A 23,279-nucleotide genomic window follows, 5' to 3' on the forward strand; every position below is an offset into this window, starting at 1 on the left:
GGCCGCAGACGAGGTAATCATAATGGACGAGATCATGGACATGATCGTGGCTCATTTGGACGAGGCCTATGGTTGTGGACGTGGGTCTTCATTTAAGCCCCAACACTCGACCAAATCAAGTAAATCAGTGTGCCATAGATGTGGAATGGACAATCATTGGGCTAAGACTTGTAGAACTCCAAAGCATCTTGTTGAGCTGTATCAAGAGAGTTTGAAAGGGAAGAATCCTGAAGTCCATATGGTTTATCAAGACAATGAAAAAGATTTCGATCATGACAAGGACGATCTTATGGATTATGAAACTTCAGATTGTCTTAAAAACTGAAGATAGATTTCGACATTTGTAATCTAAATTCTATGTTTGCCTGGTCGTCGTAAGAGCTTTGCTGATATCATTCAGGTACTGCTTGATTCTATCACTTAATTTAATTTTACATTAAAGAAGATTCTCTCTTTAACACTTTCTTTTGTGTTCAAGCGGCCTCATTCGGCAGGGAACCATCCGATAGCAGAAGACATCCATGCCATTTCTTCTGGTATAGCTTCAGAAAGGACAAGAAGATTACAAGAGTCTGATGTAAGTTCGGTGAATCTTTTGAGGGAGACAGATTCACTCTCTATAGAGGCTATTGCTAGTGAAGATCCTTTTACCTCTGAGTTGAGCTCACAAAGCTTTACCAACACGCAGAATGAGAGATCAAATGCGAGGGTAGGGAGCCGCGAGGACAACAGTCTATCTGCTTTTGGTGCTTCTGGTCCATCCTCTGCTGCTTCTAGAATGTGGGGGAACCAAGAAGAGCCAAGGAGAATGCCTGTTCAATACACACCTTCATCATACCAGATTCAAGCTACTTCGCCACAACAAATGACCTATCCGAGGATGGGTGGTAGTGGCACACACAACATGATGCAGAACTTGCCTAGGATTGCAACTGGAGAGGTACGTTCGAGTTTCCAATCTCCTCACGGTTTGACATCGCCTCCTATGTATACATCAACCGCAGGTTATATGACATCTCTGAGCCCGTTTTACAATCATAACTTTCAGTCCTCGGGTATGTACCTCCCTCAGTATAATTACAGCGGTTACCCTCCTGTCTCTGGCGTTGTCTCTCAGTATATGAGTGGATACCCATCTCATGAAGCTACCATTCCTATGCCATATGATATCTCATCGCCTTCTTCGGGCTACAACAACTCCTTCTCTCGTGGATCCTTTTCACCTACTGCACAGAACACTCCTCTCGTGGATCCTTTTCAGCTGCAATATTATCAACAGGCTCAAGCAGAGGCATATGCTCCTTCTAATATGTACCTCAGAGCTGCAACTTTTTTTAGAAGCTTCTGAATTGTTATGTCTTCACATGGATAATGGATAATTACGAATACAACAACACAATATTGTAACACGATACTATCTCTATTATGCAATACCTCTAGATAAACTCTAAAAAAGTTTATAATTATCTCCTCTCAGAAAATCTATACTACTCTATAAAACTCGTGGTATATTTTAAGAAAATCTAAATTCTTTTAAAATTAGTTAAATTGTTTTTACAATAAAAATCATCAAAAATCTTCTAAACTCACAAACCAATAATAGCCCCTAAGACTACGAGCACAAATCTCCTTGTTCAATTCGTTCAAGAGAGGCCTAAGTAGCTCCCTATTAATAGTCTTATCAAGTTTTATCACTTGAGAATTTGTTTCAAAGAGAGACTTCCACCGGGGAAGAATCTCAGACTCTATTGCTTCCCTAGCAAACCCATTTGCCTCTGAAACATCCTTGACAGACCCCAAATTCTCCTCTAGCTTCTTCAGCTCTTGGTTGTATTGCTCAAAAACAGACGGTTTCACCAGGCAACCAATTTCGAGAGTGGAAACAATGTGAGCTAAACCTCTGATGGCAGAAACAAAATCTTGTCGAAACGTCCCCATCAGTTTTGATTGAGTGGATTTTCCGCCATCGATGTAGACGAGATTCTTGGGTTTGATATATGTTGCATACACTTGTTGTATGACACGGTACAATCGTCTTACCGCGGGACCACGACGATCCATCTTTGTTTTAAACAATGTCAAAAAACAGAAGTACGTCATAGAACGTCTGTCATCGGATAATATGAACATTGCTTCAGCCATAAAGAGGGAGAGCTCAACTCCGAGTCGCACAGCTTCTTCTTTCTGCTCCTTCTCTTTGCTGACATCATCAGTAGTCCTGTAAATAAATAAATAAATATAAGAAAAGTAAGGGATTTAGACTTCCTCTCAAAGGGAATGAATATCATCACTGACCCATTAGTGAAAGGGGAACATCTAGACTGTGGTAGTCTCTTTGTGTGACGGATAACACGGTCAGTCATCTGTTTCAAGATACAAATAATCAAATTCAGAGTCAAAATTTCTTATCTAAATCGAGCAATGTAAATATATGGAGAAGAACCCTAGATCGTAACTGTAGCCTCTAATTTTTTTATCGACTGAAAACTAACGATTCGAATCAGGGCTTATCGATTCCTTTTTATCCATTTTTTTGTTGAGACGGTCAAAACTGAACCTCTGTTTACGGTTTTAGCATTTATCTATGTAGATAAAAATAATCTCAACCATTCCCACAATTATCTCAACCGTTTTTAGAATTTTAATTGATGGACAAATCTAAAAATAGTTTTGTAGTATTATAAAATTTGACTAGAATGATCAAAAACAAAAAAAAAATTGACTAGAATAATCACTATATACACAAAGAATGATAAATAATATTATATTTACATAAAAAACGTATTTTGTAAAAACAATTTGGAAACTTATTCATGTAAAACCAATGTCATACACTCTTGTGGAGAGGGAAAACTAGTTATTGTAAAATTACTTTTCGAATTTAATCTTTTAGCTTATAAAATAGGATACAAATGACAAAAGTCAGAATCGTTTTCTCAAAAAAATATTAATTAATTAAAATAGCAACTTTTTAAAATTGCTTAGATTTGCTTTTAATATTACAAACTAGATTCTAATCCACGCTTCTAAAGTGTGGAATTCTTTTTTTTTTTTGTAAAATTTAGTTTGAGAGTTGATATACTTTTTGTTATTTTTTTTATCTAATTTATATTATATATAATATATAGTTTGTTTATTATAACTAAATTTTACAGTTTAAGTTGTAAAAATTAACTCTCATCAAATCAGTAACAATAACAACAGTATATTAATATCTACAGACTTCTCAAGGATATTTTTGGTTTTTATTTACAAAATGTAATTTAATTTAAACTATCTATCTATACTATTATTTAAGAATTGATTTCGCTTATTTATTACATTTTCCATGATTTTAGGATAAATCACTAGTTCAATTAATTTATATTATTAAAAATATTTTAATATATATTTATTTATCATATAACTAAACTTATTTATGATTAAGTTATTCTTTAATTTTTAGTTTCAATTGTTGTATATTTTGATTTACGTTACTAATTTTATTTGACAATATATACAAAATGTTCTTTGAATGATTATTTGATCAACGGACCGAAGCATATGGCCTTTAACAGATCATGGATCCTACACAGTTGAAAGCGGGTACTGGTTGGCAGCCAACAATTTAACGCGTCTATGTCTGCTTTATCTCTAGTTGAAAAGACGGTCATTGATCCGAAGAAGAAGATTTGAAAAGTCAAAACTCTGCCTAAGATAAGAATGTTTATATGGCGAGCTGTCTCTAGAACGTTAGCAGTAGCAGATAGACTTCAAACAAGAGGGGTGCTGATAGACATGGAATGAAAGCAGTGCAACAATGAAATCGAGTCTATAAATCATGTCTTGTTTGAGTGTATTCCAGCGCAAGACATTTTACGGATTGTTAACTTTCCTCCGTCTACAACGCCAGCTAGAAGTCTCGGTGATAATATGAATATAGCTCTGAAGTTAATGGCTGACTGTTCTGTTCCCGGAAACCTCTAGGAGAGCCATTCCATGGCTGCTATGGACGATATAGAAGAACCGCAACTCCATCCTATACGCTGGCACACAAACTGCTATAGATTCTGTAATACTCATATTTTCCAAAATAAAATAACAAATAATGATCTTGAAATCTTTATTTATTAATCTTCATGAATCATCTCCAAACACCATAAATCTAATAAATAGCAATAAATCCAGATAATCGAATAAATTCCAAAAATACAATAAAAACATAAAATTCGTAAGTCAATAAAAGAAAGAAATAAAACGTCCAAAAACATCAATCACTCATGTGAGTCAGTCTCAGTGTTTGAATGGGAGCACATGATAAAGACAGATCTCATGTCCTGTTTTTATTTTCATATATTTTCACCATTCACACTTTTTGGTATGATAAACTTAAAAAGTAGGAAGACTGCATTGGATACTAATTTTTTGTCTTCTTGTGATAAAAGGCAGGTGTCCTGCATTTTCTTCTTCCCGCATAGAAATAGAAGCTGTACATGCAATGCTTCTTTTAATTAACCAATAGGTGAATTTCTAATTTACATTAAATTTAAAGTATTTATTTATATCTAATATAAATAACAGATATCAACACACACCATTGAACTCATTCATTCTTGAGAATAGACATCAATGTATGCTTCTCTCCTTTTTGTCAAATCTACTTTACTTTTTTCCTTTATTTTATATCACTTCATTATAGCTAATTTAGAAATTTTCTTTCTATTGATTAATAGGAAATCACGGCTGAGAAATATGGCATAGAGCAAGAGTCAAAAGACATTAAAAGAGACAAGCATTAGGTTTTACCTATTTTCCACTCTTTATTACTTTCTTAGATTTGTTGATTAATTTTTTTTTGTGTTGAATCAATTATTTTTCAGTGTTCACTATTATAATTGAGTTCGACGATAAAGCTATTACTAGACGTATCAGAAGGCTTGCATTTCTGAACCAAAAGGTAAATTTACTTTAATTAATTATTTAAAGACAATTTATTGTAGTTTATAAAAATTAAAACAAATTTGTAAATTTAAATCTTATAAATTCAACAAACTACCAAAATAAAAAAATATGGTTTTTTTAAATGTGTGTTTTTAAATGTTTTAGGTAAATTAACATAAAAATATCAATGATATCATTATTTTAAACTGAAAAACTATTTTTAAAAAAGTAAAAGTTTTAGATTTATCATATCTTGATTTACATCAACTGAAATCACAAATTATTTATTTCTCATAATTGTTTTTAAATACTACAAACATGTGTCCACCTTTAATATTATGTCACACTGTTGATATAGTATTTTAAAAATATTCATTGTTATAAAAAAATGAAAATTATGTCAATAATAATATATATTTTTAAAAAATCAGTAGACTATAAGAATTATACATACGTGTGTATATATATATATATATATATATATGACCATATTTATTTTAAAAAAACAGGAGACTATAAGAATTGTCAAAATATTTTTTTGTAATAATCATTTAAAAATTAAAAGAGACAAGCATCGAGCATAAGAAAAATTATTTGGGTGGAAAACTCATACTTACACAACTCACGTACATGCAGTGATTTACTAGTTCAGACAAAAGGCATTAAAAGAGACAAGCATCATGTTTTGCATATTTTCCACTCTTTACTATTTTTCTTTGATTTGTTGATTAATGTTTGTTTGGTTAAATCAATTATTTTTCAGTGTTCTGTACTATAATTGAGGTTGACGATAAAGCTATTACTAGACACGTACCAAAAGGCTTGCATTTCTGAACCAAAAGGTAAATTTATTTTTAGTTAATTATTTAAGGCCAATTCATTATAGTTTATAAAAATTAATTTTTGAAAATACTACAAACATGTTAAAAATATTCATTCTAATCAAAAAATGAAAATTATGTCAATAATAAAATAAATTTTAAAGAAAACAGAAGACTATAAGAATTACATATATATATATATATATATGACCATATTTATTTAAGAAAATAGTAAACTAGAAGAATTATCAAAATATTTTTGTAATAACCATTTAGAGATAAATATGATTTTTGTACAAATGACTAAGATAATGAAACTATTTTCATAATTTGTTTCCTTATAAATAATAATTATTTTCGAAATATATTCATCATATATATATATATATATTTTTTTTTTTTCTTTCTACATTATTAATAAATATATAGTTTACAAAATTTGACAAAAAAAGTTATAAACACATAACATGATAGAATTTACTACAACATACTTAATGATACAGTTGCTTATTTTTTTTTATTAAATAACTCAAACTAATAGTATTTGTATAATTTAAAAAATGTAGGTATGACGTCTAACCGCCAACAAAACACAACATTTTCTGATGAAAAAAATATAAATCTTCTGTCGGCGCGGGTAAGTAGTTAATAATATTTTTTTAAAAAGTTTTAGAATAGTTTATATATAAGTAAAATGATTGAAATTTTTATTAATTTATAGAGGGGAGACAATTTTAGATGGACACCTAATAGAGAACGAGTATTTATTGAGTTATACGATCGAGCAATTGCCATGAGCGATTACCGTTTCAAAGATCCTACTCCCGCTGCTAGAAAGTTTATTGTTGATAAGTTCAATCAAGAGTTTAATATTAACGTAACATACCACTTCTTCACAGAAAAACTTGATCAACTTAAAAGAAAATACAAGAAGTACAAACATCTTATGAAAAATTCTACGGGCATTTTGGTTGATCTTACTACATCTGTGATATCTGCGTCTGATTCATGGTGGAAAGATCGTGAAGTAAGTACAACAATATCTCTTAAAACCAGAGTATATTTATAAAATTATCAAAGCTATAATATTTGTAGTCTAAAAACTATATAATCATATTAACAGGTAGACATGATTGTAAAATCATTTAAACGAAAGCCGCCAGAGCTTTGGGATGTGATGCAACGATGTTTCATTTTATATGACGTCCAATCACAGTCTCAATACTCTTTGCACCAAAGAAGAGAAGAGTTGATGAATGATGGTCAAAATAATGATGAAGGTTATTATTACTCTGAAACATATGGTGGTGATATGCAGCACACTCAGATTCCTGAAACGCAAGGAAATGAAGAAGTCTATCGCGTTAATATTGATGATGAAATACGTCATTCAAATGAGTTCATCCGTGATAATCTACGTCAGAATTCGTCACCCGCTGCTGATTCTTTTCAGATTCCCAATTCCAGAGTTCAACAACGAGGTGGACTAAGGCGTGGAAGTAGTTCACAAAGAGCTGCAGGGAACTCTCAGACCTCTGTCAAAAGTGGATCCCAAGGAAGTCGAAGAAAACAATCATTCGAGACAACCCTGACAGATACAATGACTGGCTTTAGAGAGTTTCAGCGCCAAAGTTTACAACAACTACGTCCAAATTCTTTTGACGAAGATGATTACAATGAATTCGATACTGCTGTCAAGATATTTGAATCAATGGAGCTTCCAAATGACACCAATTTCTATTGGGCGTGCATTCATGCATTCAAAGAAGAAAGATTTTGGCCCAAGTACTTTATTGACAGAGCTGAAAGAACCACAGAAGATAAGTTGAAGTTTTTACAAGCTCTTACTGGATATACACGGGACAGCAAATTCGTGGGAAAGCGGTTAGAATCTGGACAAAAGTTTGGTAGTCCAACTTGTGGGCAATGGAGTTCGGGTTTTCAACAATGGGGAACACCTCCAAATCCACTACAATTGGGTACACCTCCAAGTGCTCCGCAATGGGGACCACCGCCAAATGCCACGCAATGGAGTTCACCTTCAAATGTTCCACAGTGGGGTACACCGCCAAATGCCCCACAATGGGGTAGACCACCAAATGCACCGCAATGGAGTTCATCTCCAAATGCTCCGCAGTGGGGTACACTACATGTTCCACAATGGGGTGCGCCTCAAAATTCTCAACAATGGGGTTCACCACCAAGCACTCAACAATGGGGTCCTACATCCGCGGTTCCACAATGGGGCTCATCACCGACCACTCATCAATGGGGATCATCACAAGATGCTCCACAAAATATTCCTCCGAGAAATGTTCAACGTGGATTTTCCCTAGAAACAGAAGTACAAACTACAACACACGAAAAGGAAGTTCATGTTTCCGAGAATGTTATTAGAGGAGTATCACCGGAATTTGGCTTTACGAACTGTGCTTCTACAAGTAAAGCATCACGTCCACGAAGACGAGGTGGATTATTCAACATTTTGGGAACTGAACGAGGACTCAATCTAAATGAAACACGAGAAAGTGATTCCACATCGGATAACTAGCTTAATAAGGTTTGTGTTTTGTTTTTAGTCATTATGTTTTGTTTCACATTTTCTTTTGTGATGTTTGTTTTGTATTGTATTTCTGATTAATGATATTTTTCATTGATTTAGTTTTTATTGTGTGGTCAATATTTTCAGGCGTTTCGTATATGTCAGTTGCGGTCACAAAATCCCCACAATCTAAATCACGATGAAAGAATTGAGTTATGGAATTTAGAAAATGAGCAATTCGAAGAGTTAATAATTCAGCCATCATTGAGTTATTACAATCGTTATTTTGAAAGAAGACCAGTTCAAACCGATGGTGGTTTAGGATGGAGAAAATATGGCGTCGACTACAAGAAGATGATGCTGCATGTCTTCAGTTACTACGAATGTCTCTTGGTGTTTTCAGATCTTTATGTGACATATTGCAATCAAAATATGGTTTACATCCCACCCTTAATGTAAGCATTGAAGAGAGTGTGGCAATGTTTTTGCGAATTTGTGGGCATAATGAGGTTCAGAGAGATGTTGGATTACGGTTTGGACGGACACAAGAGACAGTGAATAGAATTTTTTTTGAAGTTCTTAGGGCGACAAAGTTACTTGCTTGTGATTATATTAAGACTCCAACAAGACGAGAACTACTTCGAATTTCTGAAAGGCAGCAAATGGATAGAAGATATTGGCCATATTTTATTGGATTTGTAGGAGCTATGGATGAAGTTCATGTATGTGTTAAAGTGAAGCCTGAACTACAAGGAATTTACTGGAATCGACATGATAGGACATCATTTAACATCACGGCGATATGTGATCTCAATATGTTGTTTACATATGTTTGGAATGGAGCACCCAGATCATGTCACGATACAGCAGTTCTCACGATGCACAAGACGGCGATTCTGACTTTCCTTTGCCTCCGGGAGACAAGTATTATGTAGTTGATTCTGGGTATCCAAATAAGCAAGGTTTTTTGGCTCCCTATAGATCTTCTCGGAATGAGGTTTTTAGATATCACATGTCTCATTTCAACAATGGTCCTCCTCCTAAGAATAAACAGGAACTGTTTAATCGATGTCATGCATCTCTACGTTCCGTTATTGAAAGGACATTTGGAGTTTGGAAGAAGAAATGGAGGATTTTGAGTTATTTTCCAAGATATGATATTGCAGTTAAAAAAATAGTGGTAATTACTACAATGGGATTACATAATTTTATCAGAATTTCAAATTATTTTGATGAAGATTTTGTTGAAGAAATGAGATATATAAATATCAGCAACGGAGATTCTGATAGTGATATAGGCAACATGGAGACAACAAATATGGCTGATGGAGATCATATGACAAACATTAGAGACAATATTGCAGATATATTATGGGTAAATCATTAAATTATTTTACTTTTGTTTATGTATTTTTTTTGTGTTTTGATATTTTGGCGTAATTTTTTTTTTAAAATATGATCTGCACTTTTGAACTGTTTTTGCCATTCATAACTTTAAAAAATAATTTGTCCTGCTATATTTACTTCCACTATAAAAGTGTAGCTCTAACATCAACAACCAAGATACCTAAACCACCACACACTACACACGATGCGCTGATAGTGCATAACTAGATCACACACTTCGCATTCTCTTTATATGGATATATAAATGTGCATCGTCGCTTGTACAGTCTGTCTCTCTACCCCGCCCACCCCAGTAACGTCGATGGTACAAAGGTTTTTGCGCTACATGCCCAACACAAGTAGCGTCGCTAGCCCAGATGTCTCTGAACCCCCGCCCGCACAATCACAGTAGCGTCGCTAGCCAAACATCTTTGAGCCCCCACCCACGCACATAGTTCATACTCATAATTATGTATACATATATACACATATATACCATCTTTTAACAACCACAATCTAATCAACGGTTGAATCCTTTAGACTCCTAGTTCTGGTTTACAATGAATGAAATAACTATCAATCACGACTCATACATGATTCGAAATCTAAATTAACATAGGATGAATTCTACACTAGTACGGAATTATGGAATAGATGTGCCTTGTACAACAAGACTTGGTCTATGCCATTACTGTCCAAGACAATTAACCCGAAAGATCATGTTCGTTCCTGCGCATGACATATCAGGGTTTATGTTCCAAGGATTGCTTGCGCTACAAGAAATATAGGATGTACCACTTAATTAACAAAGCTCAAGCTCACGGTAATATATACTTCATCTCCGATGACATGACTTACTCCTCCTTATGGCTCACGAAGTCGTGATCAACGATGGTGGTGGTTGGTGTTAAACACCGCAGCTCCATTTATGGTCACGTCTTTTCTACGTCTAGTACGTAACTACCACAAGCACTGCCAACAAAATTATTATAACAAAGCTTTGTCTCTGTTGATTACAGCTATGGTATTTGGTGGTGATAATAACATGACGTACCAATATTGAAGTGGTGATCGAGAGTGAGTGACGGCGGTGGTGCAAGAAAGAGAGATCGTGATCTCCCTTGCTCGGATATATACGGTGGTGGCTTACGTTGCCTACGGTAACAAAGACGAGGCTCTCTGGTGACGTGCGAATCATGGCGGTGCAGATCTGTGGCTAGTCGTGATAGAACGTGACGGCTCCGGTTTCACTTTCTCATCTCGTCTTGATCACATTCCCACAACACCAATCACAACAACGATGGCTCTTCTCCAGTGATGGAAGAGAACTTTGATTTGATGAGAAAAGGTGGATGGAGAAGAAAATGGTTCAGGGATGGTTGAATCTCCATTGACTGCACATAGCTTTAGGTTTTTTAGGAGGAGACTTATAATTAACAATTAAATATATAATTAAGCATATGGTTTATACAAAACCACTAAGAAATAACGATTTAGGTTGTGGTCCAATAATTAATCAAAACCGGGTCGTTATAGAATCGTTGGTGGATCAGGCGCTGGAGGAAGCTACAATCTGGACTGGAGTTAACAAGAGTAATGGACCAAGCTTGATTCATCCTTCTTCCATAGAAAGTATGTCAACGCTGGCAGGCTTCCCATCACAGGCAGGGTAAAATGCAACATCAACTCCAACTGGAGAAATGCGTCATCCTTAGATCACAAGAGACCATCAAGTTGATGTTCTGCATCATGCCCGAGACGCTTTTACTCCATCCCCGAACAGATTGACTGCAGAACTTCGCTGTATTATCTGGTCCCTTCGGAGCAGGCCCGGCCCTGGGCTAAAGCCCATAAAGCTATAGCTTTAGGCGCCAAAATTATATACTTTATAGGGGCGCCAAATGTTGATGCATCCCTTTAGTGTAGTGGTTTGTCCGTAGCATTCCTTCAAATGTAGGTGATGGGTTCGAAGCCCTTTCCATAATCACACGTTTTTATATTATTTTTCTTTTTGATAATGGTAATAAATGAAAAGATTTGACCATTACAGATTTTAATTACCTTTCCTAACCACTTTAGTTTCCTTTATCTACGGATTATAGTAAATGATATTAACTTACAAATTAAACAAAAGATGAACTATTAATTTTGTTTTCTTTTTACTAATAATAATAACTAAAAGATTGGATCATAAATATTTTGAATATCTTTTCTAACAAATTGACGTTCCTTTTATATATGTGTTAAAATACATGATATAAAATTATAAAGTTACAAAAGTAAACAAAAACTAGATTTTTTCGTTTTTCATTTTTCTCTATCTTTTTTTTAAGGCTTTCTTAAAAGATATCTTTAACAAAGAGGAAGAAAGGATTCATTCTTCTCTATCTTTTTCTACCTTTCTCCAAGTTTCTAATTTAAAAAACACAAAAATATGAAATTAGCTTATGGTGATAAAAACTAATTTAAAAAAAAATTACAAACTAAAATTGATGTCGTTATATCATATATGTTGTATTTTTATTTTCCATAATATATATTTTATTATTATTATTGTAGGGTTGTTAATGTTTTATGTCTTTTGATAAAAAAAATTAGAATGTTTTTAAATTTTTTTAAAAATATTAGAGTAAAAAAAATTAGAATGTTTTTAAATTTTTTTAAAAAATATTAGAGTAAAAAAAATTAGTTAGGGGCAATATTTTTTTGGTGCGCTTTAGGTGCCATATTAATTCGGACCGGCACTGCTTCGGAGTTTGGGGGATTTGGGCTTCAAGGATGTGGTGATCGGGGTTGACAACCAGGAGGCCATAAAAGAAATTTCTAATGCTTCAGCATGGCCACGCTACAGATCATTTCTTGGATACGATTGCAGGTTTGCGCAATAGTTTCGAAGCTGTACACTTTGAACAGGAATCGATGAAGACCAATTTCATTGCTCGGGACATTTCTCAGAGTGTTCTTAGAGATGGCAGATATCGGACCTACTTGGCGCTAGGAGGACCAGCATGGCTGCATAACAGGATCAGGAATGAAGCTCTAACCATTGAATGTTAAATCTTTCCCTTAAGATCTTTCTATTGGTTTTTGAGCTTTGTTCTGTTTTTCATTTGGTTGTACTTCCTTGTGATACACTGCACTACCTCTTAATTGAGTTCAGACGTTTTAAAAAAAGGAATGATTGTTTGAAGTTCATTAGACCAAGTCTCTTTCGCCTTCGACTTTCCTTGAATTTTCTCAATCTTAGCTTCATTATCACTAGTCTTTCTCTTTATTATATATTTTCCTTAATTTTCTCTGCTTTTCTTCTGCACCTAACTTCTCTCTTTTAGCCTTCTTAGCGTTCTCACCTGCTTCTGCAAGTGCTTTCATTCTCGCAACCGTCTCTTTGTTTATTATTCCAGCCTCTCGTAGCTGTTGTTCTTTGTTTCTTTGGCTTCCTCAATCTCAGAATTTCAGCTGCAACCCTTGTGTTAGCTTATTCTCCAGCCTTACGAGCACACTTGCTAGGCTCATCATACTCCTCTACTGTCACAATTAGGTTTGACGGACAATCAACATTTTTTGTATTCAATTCATGTTCACTCTTGAAAGGCCTTGATGGCAGCTAATGCCAAACTCTCTGATGTTTTAGAGCATCTTTAATGGTAACCTTTTTTTTTTTTTACTTCAAAAATGCGTAAAATGAAGCACATCTTCTCTAATAGTTTGTTTCATTTCTTTCTTGTAAAGGATATATTCCAAGTATATTCAATGTTCATTTTATTATTAATTATTAATAACACTTTGTACTTTTTCATATTTAGTAATTTTACCTAATTGTTTTGTTTTAACAATAATCCAACACAATTATTATTTAATATAAATTAAACATTACTATATAAGAAATTTATTACATAACATGAATAAACAAAATAATACCATATTTTGTAAAAAAAAACATCTTACATATAATTTTTTAAATAATTAATAAAAGTGTTTAGAAGAAAAATGTGAGTTTATTTATCTCCCATTATTTTAAAAAGAGTTAAAGCTCTTAAAATGAATATCCTCATGTTTTTCAATATAAATATCCAATTATATGAAAAGAATAGTCAAAATTTTGAAATTGATTGGATAATATTAATACATATAATTTATTTCGACAAAAAAAAGAATAAATAAAAATTAAAGACCAATTTATAATTTAGAAAATCATGTTTACAAAAATGAAGCAATGAACAGTATTGTTTCAAATTTGAAGCACCGTTCATTGCTTCATTTTAAAGCAAGAAATAAAACATCAATGGAGCACAGTTTGCTTCAAAATGAAGCAAAAAATAGAAAATGAAACATTATTGGAAATGGTCTTAGCAGCTTCATTTTCTTTCTAAGCTGCAAATAAACTGTTTTTCGTTGTAATTGGTCCAGCCTTTCCCTTGGACTCAGCAAGAACAATTTTTATTTCGTTCCATCCCTCCTCTTTGTTTGATTGAGTCATGTACTATTTTTTTTCTTTCTCAAGTTTCAATCTCAAGGAAGACAAGTATACCTTTTAAGCATTTTCCTTCATATGTTGTTTTCTCGATATTCACATTCACTTCTTGGAGTTCCTTTTTTTTGCAAAAGGAACAATTGTTTGCATAATGTATGGACATGTCCTGTAATGAGATCTCCATTGTTACTACCAAGTCCCATGTTTCCTCCTCCAGCTTGGATGTTTGATTACTGCGTTTTACATAGATCAAGTAACCTAAGGTGCACGCTACCACAATCGAACGATATATCGATGTAGATTTTATGATCGAATCTACAGAGAACTAAAGATTTATAACACCAAAAATACACCAGATTTTTTAATCTAAGCAAATAGGAAAATGAGATGAATCTAAACTAATGAAATAGAATGACAACTAAAAGCAACTATAAGATAAACAGAAAGACAAGTTCTTAGGTCAAAGTTATTGATTAAAATGATCAAATGCTATCTCATGATGCTTAAACAAACAATTGCTAATTTTTGGACTTAAGATCACTAATTTAAGCTAATCCACTCATGTGGCAATAACTCCTATACTAATCAAGTTCTTAACATCAATTCCTATTAGTTAATTAACATCAAGTATGCATGAATTTCAAGTCTTAATAGTCACTAAATCTCTAGCATCAACTCCCGTTGGCTAAAAAAGTAACTAAAGCACATTGATTAGTTCATTCAAATATTTCATATTCTTCTAGGCATGAAACAATGTATGATCTAGATTATAGTTTTCCAACCTTAATCTAGCATTAATCACATCAATCAAGTAAAGATCATAGAGATTAAATCATCCTAATCTACTAAACCCAAAAACTCTTAGAGTATTACTCACTGATTTCCATGAAACCAAACAAACTCATGATAGATTGTTAGATAAGCAAAAGATTAAAAAATAGATAAACAAATGTTAACAAAATAAATCATTAAATCAAGCAAGATTCAAGATTAGAACAAAAGAAATTCAAATAAAATTAAGGTTATGTAGTTTTTGGGTTTTTATTGCCCTTAAATATCTATTTATAGATTTTCTAAATCAAATCTAATTAACCAGATTAAACCATGAAAAATCTGGATAAAAGCTTATTTTTAAATGCCAAACGCAATTTTTCCAGTCGCAATAGCTATCTTCCCATCACTGCGTTTTCATCAATCTGCGTTTTCATCAATCTGCGTTTGATCTAACAACTTTCAAGATTTTCACCTTCCCTTCTTTCTAGAAAGCTTCAGTTGAAACCGTGGAGTATATGAACAAACCATGGAATGGAGTTGAAGAGAAATGGAGAGCAGGGCCTCTCTTGCGTTACAAACTTACAGACCATGGAGAGCAATGTAAGTTAAAGACTTGACTTGCAGTTTAACATCTCTCTTATTTGTCAAATTTAAGAGATACGTATGGCGATGAAGAAAAAAGATCGTGGGTCGTGCTGAGAAACTGCTGATAGGATGTGTTTTTTTTTCTAAAAATTATCTTGTTTTAATTGAAATTTTTTATTAAGTTATGCTCCTCCGCGTGTTCAGGACCGCAATCTTCGTCGTGTTGTGGGTCGTGCTCAGCTCCTCTCTCGTTGCCACAGGCTATTTCCTCCATGAATTTAACAGGCCATGACCATCTCTTCTTCATCCGCCGCGATTCAAGCTTCTACTGTCGCCGGTTCATCATCAACGCCTCGCCGTCGTAGCCAACGGAGATCGGGATCTCGGAATCGCAGAGAAAGCTTGACCACGAGCAACCGTGGTCAACTTTAGCTTATTTGCGCATCTGGTCCTTTCTCTTTCAGATATTATCAAATTGACCCAGAAACCTTTGAAAATGCTAATACGTCCTCACGAATCAACCCCAAACTTTCGATTAAACATTCTACACCTCCTCCTAATTGAACAATGGTCCCTCCTCTTTTGGTGGTTTTCAAAGCGGCCACAAACTTTGTAATTTGCAAGATTAACCTCACGAGTTTGCCCCAAACTTCTCAAACGTGCACTTTAGTTTCTGTCAAATGCAAATGAACATATAAATGCAATACATACATCTAAATGTTTCCTAAAATAATTAAAATGAACTAAAAACAAGTGTTAAAAAGCTATAAAAACATGAGATATCAATGTTTCCATATGATCAGACAATTCATTAAAATAATCAATGAACAACGCTGAAGCACCTCACATACATGGAGTCTGAGTTTTCGTGGCACATACATATATAGTCACAGTCGGAGATATTTGCGACCGAGTTACCTTAGAGTTCGAGTGGCACGTGATAAGCTGTGGGTGCAGACTCAGTACCGGTCCTGAGAATATAAGGCTAGAAGCAAACTGGAAATCAAGGCCTGTTTATTAGGTTATTTGATGCAAATGTAGAAGGGAGGATTTGAACACGTTACCTGGTTATTAGAAAACAACTCTATAGACCACTAAACTACTTGAAGCGTTTGGGAATTAATGGCCGGTTAAATACTTAGATAAAACAAGGCCCGAAGCCTAAGCTTCTAATGCTTTCCCTCAGGACCGGTACTTGGTGCAGTTTAACTACTGGTGTAAACTAGCTAGCAGTGCCGGTTTTGAGGGTGTGCGGACAGTGCATTTATACTGATTCCCACTTTTTTAAAATATTGTAGGGTCTAAAATTTCTGAAAATTTGCGAAATAAAGTTCAAAATTTCACAAAAATAGTTAATACACCTTAGTTTGTTTCTGTTTTATATATAATTTATATATAATTGCACAAGGGCCAAACAATTTTTGAGCCGGGCATGTAGACTAGTTGCTGGAAATAAGATGAAATGAGCAGTTTTGGAGGTACAAAAATATTGAGCTATGAATGCTTGAATAGCTGGCATCTCAAAGTTGGTTTTGTGGGTGTTTTCACCATCCATGGACGGACAGCCATCAATTATTATTATTCAAAGGTGAATTTTAAAAAAACTCTGAAATTATTGAATCTGACATTTCATAAAATATTATGAACTTCATTATTATTTTTGTTAAAAACCTGCTGACGGCTAGGACCTAGGAATATATTTCCTAGTGTAAATATCTGGCTTCATTGTAGTGTGGGAGTAAGAGTTAACAAGCGACCTCAAGTTTCCTTCAGAATCGTGGTTGCTCTTTTGTGTTCGTAATTTCCTTTTGCTTTATTGGTTATGATATTTCGTGACTTGTGTCTTTTCTTTTCATTTAGATAAAGTCGGTTTTCAATAACAAAACAAATGCTTCATTGTGTTCGTATACGAGATTACTTTCGGCAGAAGGCCATGCTCCAGACAGAGCAGAGGATTCATTGATTTGTGGAAGTAGGTTGTGGCCTTACGCAGATATGAGGAGGGTAGGAAAAATACCAAAACTGTTGCCACACCGACTTTTCCCATCAGCAAGGTGAGTCTTATGTGATAGTGGTAACTCTCACTTTGATTGGTCTAACTAGCACATAATATATAACTAACTTGTCACGCCAAGCCACTAGTTTTTCATTCTGATCAACAGAAGACAAAAGTCGTGTGGAGATTAAAAATAAGTTCTATGAACATACTGAATGAGATATGCAATACCCACCGAAAAGCTTCTCAAATCGGACCAATTTTGTATCAACACACAAAGAAACTCATGTGAGTGGTTTATTCTTTACTAACGTTCTCGTCGTCTATCATATAAAACCATCACCTTCCTCAGACCTCAGCCTCATCGACATCATCATCATCTTGGTTTGGGACCCCCTCGTTTTGAATCTCCTCGTTTTGAACCAAAGCAACTTCAGCAATGTTCTCCTGTTGCACAGCTGCACCGTCAATTTCCGCAGCTACACCATCAGCAATATCCTGCATGTTCACGTTCTCTTTCATAAGAGTATTACAGAGTTCCATGAACTAGATTTTTAAGTTCCTTATTCTTTGTTTTGTGTATGTCACAGATAAGAGGAAAGGCGTAAAACTATACAAACGCACTGCAAAGAATTCTACAAGACTGGTTTTAGAATTTACCGCATGTTCCATGATCATATCTTCACCGTTCACAACAGCAATGCTCTCCTGTTGCAAGCAAAATGTTCCAACCATAAGTCAAGTATTGAAGAGTGCAAAGACCTAGATTTCTAAGTTCTATGTCACAGATCATAGGAGAAACGTAACATTATAAAGAAGTTTACAAGACTGTGAGTAATTACCGCATGTTCCATGATCATATCTTCACCGTTCACAACAGCAATGTTCTCCTGTTGCAAGCAAAACGTTCTAACCATAAGTCAAGTATTTAAGAGTTCAAAGACCTAGATTTCTAACTTCTATGTCACAGATCATAGGAGAAACGTAACATTATAAAGAACAAGACTGTGAGTAATTACCGCATGTTCCATGATCATATCTTCACCGTGCACACCAGCCTCATCATCTTCACTCAAAGTATCCTCTATCAACTGGATAAGCGCCAGCATTTCAGCATCTTCATCTTCTTCTTCTTGAACCGCCTCGTTTTCGTCGTGTTGGAGCATCGCCTCGAAATTTTGCTGGACGTTTGCGTTCTCAACCAGATTATGTGGCATGTTCCCGTTCTGAACCAGATTATCCTGAACGTTCGCGTTCTGAACCAGATTATGATGTGCGTTCCCGTTAGCGTTGACGTTATGCAGCTCTGGAAAGGCGCCATCTCCGCCGCCATTGCCGTTGGGGTGATTTCCATTAGTTGATGAAGACGATAGGTTCTTGGCTGAGTTCTTGATGTTATTGTTCTCTATTTATGTACGTTAGTGATAAGGGAAAGTGGAAACTCGCAACTCGAGATTTTAAACGAGCAAAACTTGTATTCCAAGAATTACCATGCAGTTCTTTGTCAAACAAAAAAAAAGAAATACGAGGAAGTTTTCTTCTTTCTTTTTCAACTGTATTTTATTAGTGGCACCAGGCCTAAAAAGGCGAGGCCCAACAAAAATAAACACAAAGGGGCCAACAGAAGCCCAAAACTATTCAGTAACAATTGGTTTCTCAAATTCTCCTCAAGACTATGTGGTTTATACAATCACATGGTGATCACACCCTCTTTACAAGATTCACAATGGAATTTTCATTGCTACTCTGGCTTATGTGGATGATAATCATCACAGCCAGTGAATCCTACATTGCAGATTCAATTGAATGATTTCTTCAAGATCACAAAGATCTTGGTAATCTCCAATACTTTTTTGGTCACAAATTGCTCGATCCTCCAAAGGTATTTCAGTCTGTCAACAAAAGTATGTCTTGGAGCTCATACATGATTCCTTGGTTGTAAACCATCCTCTATATCTATGGAACCTAATCATTCATTGCACAAGGATAATACTCCTCTCTTGACAGATGCAGAAGGTTACAAACGATTCATTGACGACAAGCTTTAATATCTCTTTTCAACTTGTCCTGACATCAATATGTTGTCACTAAACTTTGCCAATTTTGTTAGGCTCCCAGAGAGGTACGTTGTCAGGCTGCTCATAAGATTCTCAGATATCACAGTGGAAGTATTGGAGCAGGTCTTTTCTTTTCATCTGATTTAGATTGGATAGTAGATCCATATATTAGACTATCTGTTTCAAGCTTTTTTTATCTTTATTGGTGACTCTATTATCTCATGGAAAATAAAGAAACATGACACTTTTCATTGACCTCAACTGAGGCTGGATATAGAGCTATGTGTTTTGCTACAAAGGAACTTATCTAGCTTACCAGTATTCTGAAGGATCTCCATATACTTTCACCTTTTCCAATTTTCTTATACTACGCGACAGGCTGCATTTCACATTGCAAAGACCCATGCCTTCCACGAGAAAACGAAGAATCTAGACCTTGATTGTCATATGGTACACGAGTTATCACATCATGCTTCTTAAAGACACTCTATGTTCGAAGTGAGCATCAACTTACAGATGGTCTTACTAAGCCAATGTACCCAATTCAGTTCATAAATCTCACATTTCCAAAATGGGACGTCTTAACCTTTTACGGTATTGGTCGAGTAAAGTTTACTTAATTATTTATTTTTGGGTTTCCCGGTTCATTCGCAAGCGACTAGGATTGGTGGCCAAAACTCGTAAAGCTGGTATGCGTCTGGTTTCTTTTTGTTTTATGTTTTGTGTTCATTGAAAGAGTGAAATTCAATACTGCGTCTTGCGTATTGAATCAGCTCGTCTTCATGAGCCCTAAATCTGGATCAAATGCTAGTATGGACCATTTGTGGTCCAAAAAATCTCATTTAGACCCATCTTTTTTTCTTTTCATTTTGTATTTAAATTTAAATATAAATTTAAGTAAAATAACTAAAAAATCTAAAGACTTAAACATATTTACTTACCCATGCCATTATTATCCGATCCAGAATCCGACCCACCCGAAACCCGACCCAACTAACCTAAATCTTCTTCTTCTTCTTCTCCCTTTCTTCTCCATCGATAGTTTTTATTTTTTAAAATAAAATCAAAAAAGTTTTTCAATTATCCGCTAATTTTCCCTTTTTTATACCAAATCGATCAACCCATAATCATATTCAATCAATTATAACTTACCCAGAATCAAATTTCATCTTTTACGTACTAGATTCAAAATAAGAAAAACGCAGAGTATTACTAGTATAACTAGTACAACTTAAATTAGTACAACTAGTATAACTAAAACAAGTATAACTAGTACAAATAGATTGAGTATAACTAATATAACTGGTACAAATACAATGCATATAACTAGTACAACTTTGCAATTAATATGATGATATTTGGTTTTTGTTGTCAGTGCTATAGAGGATGATAATGCAGAACCAATAAAAATATTGGTATAATCCTCCTGCTTATATGTGTCAAAATATGTTAATAATTTTTTTTCGATAATATTTAATTTGGATAATGACTTTGTTTTACTAGTTATACTAGTGTACTATTTAGGAAAAAAATGCATTTTCATTCTTTATGTTCTCGTAGCAAAAGAAGGTGGCTGCAAAGCTTAGGGGTGGACGTTCGGGTACCCATTCGGATTCAGTTCGTATCTATTTGGATTTTGTGTTTTCGAGTTTAAAGATTCTGGCTCCATTCGGGTATATTAAAATTTTGGTGCAGGTTCGTTTCGGATCTTTGCGGGTTCGGTTCGGGTTCGATAATCCGTTTAAATTATTTTAATAAATTTTAAATTCATATATAATTTAAATTTCTCAAAATCTATAAATAAAAATAATATATAACATAAAATTTTGAATAATGTATGCTAAAATACCTATACTTAACCTAAAAATTAGTTTAGCTTGAAAATTTGGATGGAGAATTAATCAATAGACATTTTAAGTATTTTGGTGTTTTGAGTTAGCTATTTTAGATATTTATTTTTGACTATTTGTATATATTTTTAAATATTTTAGACAATTTCAAAATATCTTATACATTTTAGATATTTTTGGATATTATATCTAAAAATAGCTAACATATTCAGGTACATAATTCTAATTTGGATATATTTGGGTATCCAAAATATTTCGGTTTGGATCGGGTTCGGTTCTGGTTCTTTAGATACCAAAATTTTGAACCTGTTCGGATATTTAACTAATTTCGGTTCGGGTACGGTACTACTTTTTTGGATCGTATTTGGTTCGGTTCTTCGGGTTCTCGGATTTTTTGCCCAACCCTAGCAAAGCCAGAAAAAGTTATAGTAGGTTCAGGCCCGTCTTTGGGCAAGTGCAAGTGGTGCTTATGCATGTAGACCCGCCCGTAATAAACAAATGAACATATAATATAAATGTATTTAAAATGTTTAACTTATTCTCAACTTCAATTAAATTAATTTTCATGTTTTTTACTAAAATAATTTATCAATTTATTTTAAAAATCGTAAAACTTATTTAATTATTAAAATTTCTATAGAAGATTATTATTTTGCTTTCTTTCAACTATAGTTTTAGTTTTATTAAAATAATTTATCAACTATGATTTTCTATAGACATTACACATATTCGGAGAATATTTTAATGTTATCAATAGTAATATACCTCCATCAAGAAAATGGCATCACTTAATTATGAGATGTATAATTTCCTTTATTGATTGTTTCTAGCATATGAAAATGCTAGAAAAGAGAATGATGTAGAACCAATAAGACATATTGGTCTAATCTCTTCTGCTTCCATGTGTCAAATATATGAATAGTATATTTTTAATAATATTTGATTTGGAATTGATACGTTTATAAGTTATACTAGTTGTACGATTTTCGGAAAAAAATCATCTTCATTTTTTTAGTTTCGAGGCGAAAAAGCTAGATGCGGTGCTGATGTTAGGAGTTTTCAAGGCTCCTAAGACAAATGTTGTAGTATAGTGATTGTCGAACCAGTTCTGAGGGATATCAAAGCACTGAGAATGCAAGTACTCACTTAATCTAAGTGCAACCAATGATTTAGATGGGTTTTAAACTATTACTAATACTAGAAAGCAATAACAAAATGATACTTTCTTGACTAAGGGAAAAGAGAACTCATGGGCATAGGGATTAGACCTTGGGTGATCAAGTATCGAACTAAGGATGGCAAATGATCAATCAAACTATCAACCTTAAGCCTAGACACAATTCTAAGCAAGCTCTATGTCTAGATAAATGCTCATTTGCTAACATATCTCAAACATCAAATGTCTTTGGTTGAATAATATGAAAACAATCATTACTAACAAGTCTATTAGCTATCTTAGCACCTTTAACAACAAATGTCTTTGACAAAATATACTAAAAGCCTAGGAGAGTTGTCTAAGGCATTTCATCAAACACCTTTCGGGTGGGAAATGCCTATTGATCAACTTTTGAGTGGCCAACTCAGAAGATGCATTAGGAATACTCTACTAGCAAGGAACAAGAATGATCTACACTAAAACATCCTATAACTAACCTAATCACCCTTAATCTCCCTAACCCATGAATTCAAAAGGTGATTACTCACTAATCTCCATGATTCCTCTTAAACTCATATTGGATTTCAGATTAACCATGTAGAGAAATAGATAAGAAAACAACAAGAACACAAGATGAAAGCAATGAAATCTGAATCAAAAGAGGTTTTTTTTACTAGTTCTTCTCTAGAAAAAGAGATTATCTCTCGCTCCCCTCTTA

General features: G+C 34.1%; 3 protein-coding genes, 1 long non-coding RNA gene and 1 pseudogene across 4 annotated transcripts; 4 read left to right on the top strand and 1 right to left on the bottom strand.

Annotated features, from left to right (window-relative positions):
- The first annotated feature begins 366 nt into the window (after positions 1-366).
- LOC125587979 (pumilio homolog 5-like) lies at positions 367-1,348 on the top strand. The gene is made up of 2 exons (XM_048759480.1): positions 367-400; positions 479-1,348. The coding sequence occupies exon 2, from the start codon at positions 779-781 to the stop codon at positions 1,346-1,348; it is 570 nt and encodes a 189-aa protein (XP_048615437.1). The 5' UTR covers positions 367-400; positions 479-778.
- A 161-nt stretch (positions 1,349-1,509) lies between these two features.
- LOC106398676 lies at positions 1,510-3,534 on the bottom strand. The gene is made up of 3 exons (XM_022702332.2): positions 2,457-3,534; positions 2,296-2,363; positions 1,510-2,218 (listed from the first exon to the last, which is right to left on the bottom strand). The coding sequence occupies exons 2-3, from the start codon at positions 2,361-2,363 to the stop codon at positions 1,570-1,572; spliced, it is 717 nt and encodes a 238-aa protein (XP_022558053.1). The 5' UTR covers positions 2,457-3,534; the 3' UTR covers positions 1,510-1,569.
- A 2,184-nt stretch (positions 3,535-5,718) lies between these two features.
- On the top strand, positions 5,719-8,320 carry LOC106398678. Its single transcript, XM_048758778.1, has one exon. The coding sequence runs from the start codon at positions 6,871-6,873 to the stop codon at positions 8,290-8,292; it is 1,422 nt and encodes a 473-aa protein (XP_048614735.1). The 5' UTR covers positions 5,719-6,870; the 3' UTR covers positions 8,293-8,320.
- LOC125587737 lies at positions 8,320-12,067 on the top strand (annotated as a pseudogene).
- Positions 12,068-13,527: 1,460 nt separating this feature from the next.
- LOC125587855 lies at positions 13,528-16,151 on the top strand. The gene is made up of 2 exons (XR_007324255.1): positions 13,528-15,517; positions 15,707-16,151. It is a non-coding gene; the product is annotated as an uncharacterized LOC125587855 (long non-coding RNA).
- Positions 16,152-23,279: the final 7,128 nt, after the last annotated feature.

Source organism: Brassica napus, chromosome C5, assembly GCF_020379485.1.
Source record: "Brassica napus cultivar Da-Ae chromosome C5, Da-Ae, whole genome shotgun sequence".
NCBI classification, from domain to species: domain Eukaryota; kingdom Viridiplantae; phylum Streptophyta; class Magnoliopsida; order Brassicales; family Brassicaceae; genus Brassica; species Brassica napus.